Below are 9,862 nucleotides of genomic sequence, written 5' to 3' on the forward strand. Positions count from 1 at the left end.
CTCTCTCCAACCGACCAGCCTCTTCAGCATTCAGTACATCATGCTCTACATCAGGGGGTACTGGATTACCGGATGACAGTATATACAAGCGGTCTCTATCAGCCACTTCAAATGGATTGAGAAATCCCTGCAAAGCATCTATAGCTCGTTGTACTGCAGCTTCACTTCATTTCACGTCTGATGGTAGTTGTTCACGGTGCTTGTCAGACTTGAAGCTACATGTATCTGTGTCATTACTCATTCCAGTCATCTCAAGAGTGGCTTGGTAATACTTAGCACGCTCTGAGGTTGTGCGAATCCACCGCTGATATGCGCCATAGTTCTCTAGGATTCCAGTAAGCCCTGCTCCTCCAGCACCACATCGAGACTTGGCAAACTTCATGAAAGTTTCTTCCATGGTCTTATCGACAGCACAACGATTACCAGGTATATGAGAGCGGGCAACAGATATAGCTCCCTTTTCCAGTAGCTGAGTGGCACCAGGATGGCTGACTTTGATGTTGTTGAGGAAAACATCAAACCATACGAGGTATCTGGAGTAATTCATACCTCCAAAGGCAAAGAATAAATCAGCCATATCGCCCATGCACTTGTGGTACAATTTGAAGTTATTGGTCTTGACAGCATATAGTAGCAAGAACACCCGACGAGCATGATCCAGGAAAGACATCCAAAATATACCTGTCTTGCCTAGTTCTACATTCCTAACTCTCTTGTGGAAGGACATGTAATCCACTAGGTACTCGTTCATGGTGTCATCCTGTAGTGCTTCTGCAAGATGTCCCTCATTGCATAGTCTTATGAGAACATCTACAACGTTGGCATTTGCTGAGCTGTGAGCAGATTCGTCCCTCTGGGCAATGTAAGCCGCAAGAAGTAGCCGTTCCACGGCTTCACTCACTATCTTGAGGCACCAGAGGGACTTGCTGTAGGCTTTTCCATTCAGAACTCCTTTCAAACCAGAAGTGGTGAGGTTAGCCTCAATGATGAGTTCAGAATATCCGGAGCCCGCCATCTTATGCCCCAGCATATTCAAGTAGTTCATGATAGTATGGAAAGTACCAATGAGGATGATGCGATTCTTGTACTCTGCAGGTCTGTTCCATATGATTGGCATGGCTTTCATGACCACACCAAGGTCAAATGTTGTGATAGTATATTTTTGTCCAACTTCTTTTGTGGCTTTCTCACATTGGCGTAACAACTCCTTCACGACATTATACTGTGTGATGGGCTCAGTAATTGAGGGGTAGAACTCAATGGTGGTAAGTTTACTTGGAGTATGCCCGGTAGCAGAGATGAATCCCCCAAAAGCGGGTACCAGTTGCTTGTCAGTACTACTTGCTTTACGACAGAATGCCCAGATGAGATATACTTTCAATCCTTGCAAAAGTGCAGCCATATTTGCATGTGACTGGTGGACTTTGGGCAACGCCATATCAGGGCCTTTTCTGTTTGAGATGTGAAAAATTGGCAAAGGAGAAGGTGCGTTCAGTTTGACGGTCCGTTCTTTGGTTCTGGGGATTGAAATGAGATTGGTGTGTGGTGTTGGTAAGGTTTCATCAGACTTTTCAGCTTCCTGTAGCATGATACCAGCTGAGGTATTGAAGGCAGGCCTACCATGTACCATGAAGTCCAGTGAGAAGCTGATTAAAGTTGTCCCACTCAGAATGGAAAATATATTTCCCAGTGATTTGACAATTCGTGGAGTTAGGACCGATGATTTCATCTCAAGAGTGACAGCAACTGCATTCTCCAACTCCAAAGAAAACAGATAATTCTCACAGTGACCTAGTCTGTTGAGGAGTGTAATTAGCTGTCTGCATCGGTAGAGATGGCGCAGAGTCATGCAGAGTAGGATGTGCTTCGGAAGCTTCCATTCTCCATTTGTAACAGCCCTGCAAATGTTCTGACCAAAGGAAAATATCACCCGTTCTGTCTGGTTAGATGGAGCTGTAGGTACGGCAGAGATGACCATGCAAGCTCAAGAACCTTTTCAATTCGTCAGGTATAACGTTATCCGTCACCTCTAGAGCACTTGCGGAAGGTGGCCATTGAAGATCTTTAGATTCTTTGAATGCTCTTTCTATCACACCCCGAAGAAGCAAAGCCACGTCTTTAATGGCATCCCTTGATGCTAAATGGTATGCTTGTGTAACTGCTTCATCAACAGAGATGCTGAAACTGTAGACCAAGTAGAAAGGCCAGCTACTGTTTTGTGGTTGCACCTTCGTAAATACAAGTTTGGGGCCCTAAGATAGGATGCTTCTCGAGCTTACGTTTAAGTCTATCTGAACGAAAGTTTGCATTTGCAAATCTGGTCTCATCCAGCTTGGCAATATACATCAGGCGGAGTGAAGACAGCGTGACAACTTAGCGGCTGTGTAGAAGAGTCTCGTCAATATACCGTGCTACATGTCTAAAACTGTAGTCATGTGCAGCTTCCAATTCCGACTGTTCAGTAGAAGCACCAGGATTGCCACTTCTCCAGTACTTCGGATCAGCAATATACTGTCTGCGGCACTTCGGATGGTACTTTGCTTCACATGCAAACAAGTCGAAACCTCTGATTCTTCGTAGTAGCCACTCGTGATGGTTCTGTTCAGCTAGCTTTAAGACATTCTGCCAACCATCTCTTTCAAATGAAGCAGTGCCCTCTGTACTGTCAGCCCCTGCTCTTTTAAGGTGAATTCTACCTGTCTTGTTGCAAAAAATACAATCAGGCTCGAATATAATCTGTTCCGTACTTCGTTTGCGTTTTGGTCGACCTCGAGTGGTAGATTCTCCTCTAGTAGATGGTGCTTCATCATCATGCTTGGTTAACCGATTCAAGTTACCTGTAAACCGTTGGTAACAGCCACGGTGGTACCCCTGCTCATCATTCATTTCATCAGGGATTCCTAAGCAAACGTGTGGCATTCTGTGTTTTGATGTGGCAGGTTCAGCCATGCAATGATCACGCACATTATGAAGCACATTAAGTACTTTAAGTCTTTCATTCGGTTCACTTGAAAAGACAGTAAAAGGCCCATGCTTGATTCCAGGAGTATGGATAATGCAACATTCTCGCTTCTTTGCTGCTGGTCTGGAGGTGGGTGGGCTAAACTCCTTGCGTTTCTTTGGCATGTTTACATGTGCACGATCCGCTACACTTTCGGCAGAACTTCACCTGAAATATGACATCAATATGTGTCCCAATTGTAAATTTTGTAGCCAGAGTAACCCAGGGGACAATGACGAATGTTTTGGCTGGGCAAACTAAAACAATCTTCAGTACAATATGAAATGATGGAAACATCGTTCCCTATCAGCCTGGCCTAAGCCCTATGCCTAGCATCATGGGCATGCATGTAGTGTACACTTTAAGTAATTTCATCACCGAGAGGAACATTTCCATACATGTCATAGGGCATGTAATATTCAATTGTTCGATTTGTATAAAAGATATAAGTAGTGCAAGTCTATGCCTTGCTTAACAAACGCAACTTTCTTTGCGTATGGCCCTACTGTAACTAAGCCAACAGCACACATTTTTGCATAGAATGTGGTTGTCTCAAACAAGTTCCCTAAAACCAAGCTACACCAAGTATCTAAGGCATCAAAGCCACAACTCCACCTGCCAATTGACAGAGTGAATGTAATTTGATGAATCTGATGTATTGCAAAACCACAAGTAGGCATAGGCCTCATGCACAAACTTTTAAACAACAGATCTAAGTAACTTTCTAATCCTTAAAATCCTTAAACATCTTTAAAAATAAAGTTCACACAGGTAGTAATATTTAATCTATGAACATTAAGTAAACAACTGACAATAAAAATAACTGAAAACATACCTTTGGTGGAATAAAAATTATGACAATCTTTCAGCTGGATGAAAAACAATGCACATTTATTTCAATTAGTTACCGCTGCTAAAAAGCGCCCTCTTTTGTTTTGGCCACAGCAATATAAAGTTTTGTTTGGGTAAGGGGCCTTTTTATAATAGCTGTATTTAGGCTTAATACCATGATGGTGACCATATAATTTGTCAGAGTGACATATATAAATTTTCAAGGGTTAAATACATAAATCTGGTAATATACTTTATGCATTTCTTAATTTTTTTGCTGAATACATACAGTTTTCCCGTATTCGACCACTTTTGACAAAAATGTTGGCCGCCATCTTGAATTTTAAGCATGATAGCCAAAAATAGATACCAGAAATGAATTCGTAGGGGCAACAAACACATAACTTACAATTTTATTTATTCTTTTATCACATTATTTTGCTGATATATGACTTTTTCCAATTTTGATTAATTTTGGCGGCAATTTTGGCCGCCATCTTGGATATCTCAAGATCATCGGTTTTTTTTCACTGTTAACATCTCAATTGTGTCTAAGGACACTAAAAGGCACCCAAAAACATAGGTGTGGGTTAGTTCTGGGGGGGGGGGGGGTGCACGGGGGGTCCCCCATACATACTCCCCTATACAGCCAGTATTCTTCTGAAAGTCTTCTCTTCTTGCTGGGGAATCTTTGAAGAGATAGAACAATGACGACAGAAAACTTTCTACATCCCAATCTGCTGCTACTGCTCCTGTAACAAAGGCGCCATTGACAATGTGCAAACCACATGATCCAAGGTTTAGTACATTTTGCTTCAGTTCAGTTTTATATTCAGTACCAAAGTCCTCATACATGCGCCAATTCACATTTGGTCCATCCATTGAAATCTGTAACAACTTACTTAGTCCACAAGTTCGAAGGACCTTTGTGAGTTCTTCCTTGAGGTGCAAAGCAGTACCATGTCCTATGAAGACCGACATGAGATATCTGGTGTGGACTTCATTATTTTGCCAGATTCTAATGAGAAAGTCCATCTGCTTACTCTGCAATTTCTGGTTTAGGCTCTCATCAAATAAAATAACATAATATGAGCTCTCCTTGATGTGGGCACGTACCAAGTCTTGTACATAAGGTCCCAAGCCAAAGACTGTCATGTACTTGCATTTTGACGCCGACAACTGGAAGTTTTTGGCAATTGACGAATCAGGAAACATCCTTTGGAAGAGTTCATTATTTCCTATACAGGAATTAAAAGACTGATGGTCTTCCACCACTTTCAAACACCACAATATTTCTGCCTTGAGGTTACCAGTCTTTGAAATGGATGATGGTAGAACAACTTGAGTCTTTGAAGATGATGTTGAGGGAGCACTTTCACTCGTGGAGGAGGATGTTGAGGGTGTTTCTGCAGTACCTGCACCAGTTTCTTTAGACTTGAAGAAACTATGAATATTCACCATTGCACCTGCAGAAAAAGAGGCTAATTAAAAGTTGAATAAATATCAAGATCAAGCTAAATTAATGATTTGACCAAAATAATTATGCAAATGAGCTCATTAGCATAATTTAGAAAGCTGCAAATGATTGTGCCCAACACTTACACACGGTAGCCTTAACCCTGCTCATCACCCATCTTTAATTGGTAGAAGTATAATCAATAAACTATAAATTATTTCATTAATCATTGCAATAAGGAGTTACAGTCAATTTAAGTTTTTAGTGAAATATGCAAACAAGCTTACTATCATACTATGAAAAACTGTAAACAAGAGGAAACTTACTCAGCTTATAATGCTGACCATATCCGTCCAACCTATGCAGGTTTGACATACATCACTCATTTATTTCAAGATTTATAACTAAATAAAAGATTTGACCCAGATATGCAAATTAGCTCATTAGCATAATTACGAAGATCCGAATGAAACCTGGCTTCAGCCAATGGTAGATCTGGTCATGTCCAACAATTTTATATTGATATAATCTTCCACTATAATCACCAAGTTTACACCTGTCCATTCAAAAACTTTTCAGAAATTAAATGACAAAATTTAATGACCTTGGTCCCATACCCCCTGATAATCAATCGAACTGGAGTGCGCCATCTAGTGTCCAAAATCAGACAATCAAAAATCAAAACAATATGGCTGCCCCCATGATCGGAAAATCGTGTTGTTGATTGAAAATATATCAGATATTATGTTTTTTTGTTTGGGATTTTCAAAGCTTTTGACTAAAAATGACATATAATTGGAAATGGTACACGCAATTCCCCCATCTAAGGTGTTTTTGTTGCGTCCCATGGGACCCAGAAACCTCTTGCTTTTGATGCAATTGTATACGTGAAATTGCTTTTTAAAATTTATTTTAGGTGCTTCCGTTACGGGACGCTAAAATGCAGCCTAGCGCGACCCCTGATTTAGATTACTCATTTCTTAATAAGCTTACCACGTTATATACAAGCGTGCAACAATAACAGCAAAATGTAAAATTCAATGCACTCCTACCTGATGATTTCACCCGATCCTTGTGTTTAGTTCCTTTCTGGTGACTTTTCAGACTCGACTCGCCCATGCATTTTATGCTGAAAGTTGACAAGCACACTTTGCACCTAGCTGAATACCGATCACCGCTTACTTTGAGAAGCCATGCTCCGTAATCAACATGTTGTAGCCATGAATCCTGAAAATGACAGTTCCCCGGCATCTTATCTTGCAAAATAAAATACTTCCGAAGTCGTACACAGACGAACAACCATGCACGTCTCAAAATGGCGTCATGAAAACTTCAACCAAAAATCGTTAAAAGGCCGTCTGTTATTGGCTAATGCGAATTATGCGATGATACCCGTTGAGGGCGATAGGGACCAGACTCTCAATATGTGCCGGTCGTTGTGTAATAAAAATAAAAATGTGCAATTTCACTTTACGATTTTAGAATCGGAACGGGTTTTGAAACAAGGAAAAAGGGAATCAAAAAAACACATTTTATTACCATTTTGGTTAAAATATAATATCAATAATTTTTTGGGGGAGCACATTTTGAAATTCAAGGACTTTCAAGGACCTTTTTCGGAATTCAAGGACTTTCAAGGCCTTGAAAAATGAAAAGTGAAATTCAAGGACTTTCAAGGACTGTGTCTAAAAGACCCCAGACGTCCTGGTTATCAGCTGAAGCGGAAACTGTTGGTAGCTCTTTGGTGGATTCGGTTGAAGTTGAAGGTGTGGAAGTTGATGGCCCGCATGTGGTTCTTGGTTCTTGACTTGGAGGATGTTTTCTACCTTTGGGGAAGGTAAGCTGGGAATGGCATCGCATTTGAAGGTCTTGTAGAGTGTGTTTATCGGTGTCGACAGCAACACAATTACGACCCTCCTGTAAACTTGCAATTAGTCCAGTACCTGAGTAAAATGATAAAGAAATTGTGCATTTCGTTCAATTAAAACCATATGATTTTTTTACACAGTTTACAAGTAAAATTGTTCAGTTAAGCTTTGGGTAAATTCAAGTTATTTGTGCAATACATTTCGAATTCAAAAATTTGTAGTTTTCATTTATGAATGTAGTGTTTCGTATCTAGTTTACAACTAGTGGTTTAAACCCGCCGAGGTCTGGTTCTTGATAACTTACCAAGAACCAGGCCTCGTTGGGATTAAACCACTTGTTAAAAACCTCTTCACCACACATTGATTCCCCTATTCAAGATAACACTGTATCATTGGAATATACTTCAAACTAGAACTGTACTGACATTTAAATATGTGAACGTTGCAACAGACACCATTTTTATTATGTAAATCTCGGTTTTAAAAAGTTCACACAGAAACGCACCTGTCCCACAGCATGCATCCAATACCCACTGCTTGGGAGCCGAAAGTGTCAGGATGACCTCCCGGTATACATGGATGGGATGCTGTTCTGGCACCGACCCATCCTCCTTCCGGAATTTCTTGCCAGGGAGACATTCGATAAAATTATCCGAATGCTGTCCCAGAGCCCACTTGACGCTTCTCGGTTTGTTTGGGCTAAAATTAGTCCAAACACAGATGGTGTGAGTAGTTCACCTGGATTGGAACATAAGACTATGATGGTAATATTGACTATGATTGTTATCTTTTAAAAAAAACCTTAGCAAACAAAACAAACGAACAAAAACCCAACACCCACACCCCAACAAACCATCCCCCCCAAAACAAACTTTGACAAAACACCTAACTCAACACACAAAAACGGGAAAAGCAAACAAATACCCCCAACACATGTACACTTTGGCCAACAAAGTGCATCACTTTTGCTTAAAGTGTGAAATGAACACGTGTTCCAACTATTATATTCTAGGCAACTTAGTTTGCATGATGGTATGTCAGAATAATAAATTCAAACCTCAATATTAGTTTCGTTAATTCGTTTGAGTGCAAAACACATTGACACCTGGATGAGCTTGCGTCAAAGTAAAGATTTGTGATTTCTACATTACCACAGTTCAATGTGGTTGGTAAAACAAACATGCTGCATAGTTTTGAAATACCTTGGCTCTATCGCTTTCATGAAGTTTCGAAAGTGGAGGTTCTCAACGATGGACAGTGGCATTGAACATCCAACAATCAAGTCTCTCATGATGGCATTGTTGATCGTTTTCTGACGCGGATGTTTGATATTGTACACCTGTACAGTCTGGGTGTGGGTGGTGCCTGTTGAAGAACCGGCGCCTGGTGTTAAAAATCCTGTGATGCCCTGCTGCCGGCTTGCTTGAGATTCTTTACCCATCCGTATGTACTCTTCATACCTTTCCGAGAAAAAGATTCAACAATTTATGATAATTTGTTATTTTCTTTTCTCAGAATTTTTTTTTTAATTCAGTTAATGTTAGAAATACATGTACTTTTAAAATCTAACTGACAATGATGGTAATCAGATGACAAATTACCAAATCAATGACATGGGCCCAAGGCTATGCCATCAAAAAATACACACAAAAACAAAAACTGCAAAATAAATACTGAAATAGATTAAAAACAAATAAACAAACAAACAGGGCAACAAACTAATGGGCAACATTGAATTATTATTAACATAAGTTGACATCATGATTGAAATTTAGTAATTGATTGGGTATTAAATTGTTTTGATGGTGAATGTGGTACTTGCCCTAAGACTATGGTCATGCATTGTCATGGGGGGGGGGTATTCTTGATCATTCATAGTGTAAAAACGTTACATTTTTCATGAACATCATCAGTCTGCATCATATACAAAAGTGAAATTAAGATATGGCTTAATCAATGTCATAATTGACAATTTGCAGTTTACTGAGAATCATGAGCAATGAAATCAATTTAAAATATGTTAATTTGTGTTACTTACTTGGCTTTATGGGCCCGACTTAAATGCCTAGTGAATGCTGAACTTGTTCCTGATCTCTCCGTGATTCGTCTTGTCTTAGAGCAGAAAATACAAACTGCCGAATGCTTCTTGTTGCCTGCTTTGGCGTTAACCCTTCTTCTAAGGTAAGAAAAAAATTCAGTGGTTGTGGAGTTAATTAACGGCGGATAAATTGGTGGCGACGACCGGAAGATTACCCAGCAGAATTGCTGGACATCTTGCGATAATCGGTAAAAAACCCAGCGAAAAGTTTTATCGTGCTAATCTAGCAAATTCGTACTGTAGGATCAGCTGGTGTGTATCACTGACAGTGGTGGTAATGCTCCTGTTTGCACCATGCGCCATGCAACTGTTTACCTTTCACAACGAGTAGTGTAGGATCAGCTGGTGTGTATCACTGACAGTGGTGGTAATGCTCATGTTTGCACCATGCGCCATGCAACTGTTTACCTTTCACAACGAGTAGTGTAGGATCAGCTGGTGTGTATCACTGACAGTGGTGGTAATGCTCCTGTTTGCACCATGCGCCATGCAACTGTTTACCTTTCACAACGAGTAGTGTAGGATCAGCTGGTGTGTATCACTGACAGTGGTGGTAATGCTCGTGTTTGCACCATGCGCCATGCAACTGTTTACCTTTCACAACGAGT

The 9,862-nt window shown here is 40.4% G+C and overlaps 1 protein-coding gene across 1 annotated transcript; it reads right to left on the reverse strand.

The window, feature by feature from the left end:
* Positions 1-3,146: 3,146 nt before the first annotated feature.
* Positions 3,147-7,459, reverse strand: LOC117303338. The gene is made up of 4 exons (XM_033787504.1): positions 6,341-7,459; positions 4,466-5,298; positions 3,837-3,870; positions 3,147-3,169 (listed from the first exon to the last, which is right to left on the reverse strand). Exons 1-4 carry the CDS (start codon positions 6,537-6,539, stop codon positions 3,147-3,149), a joined length of 1,089 nt encoding a protein of 362 aa, XP_033643395.1. The 5' UTR covers positions 6,540-7,459.
* Between the last annotated feature and the right edge of the window lie 2,403 nt (positions 7,460-9,862).

The sequence above is a fragment of the Asterias rubens genome, chromosome 19 (genome assembly GCF_902459465.1).
Source record: "Asterias rubens chromosome 19, eAstRub1.3, whole genome shotgun sequence".
Lineage (NCBI taxonomy): Eukaryota > Metazoa > Echinodermata > Asteroidea > Forcipulatida > Asteriidae > Asterias > Asterias rubens.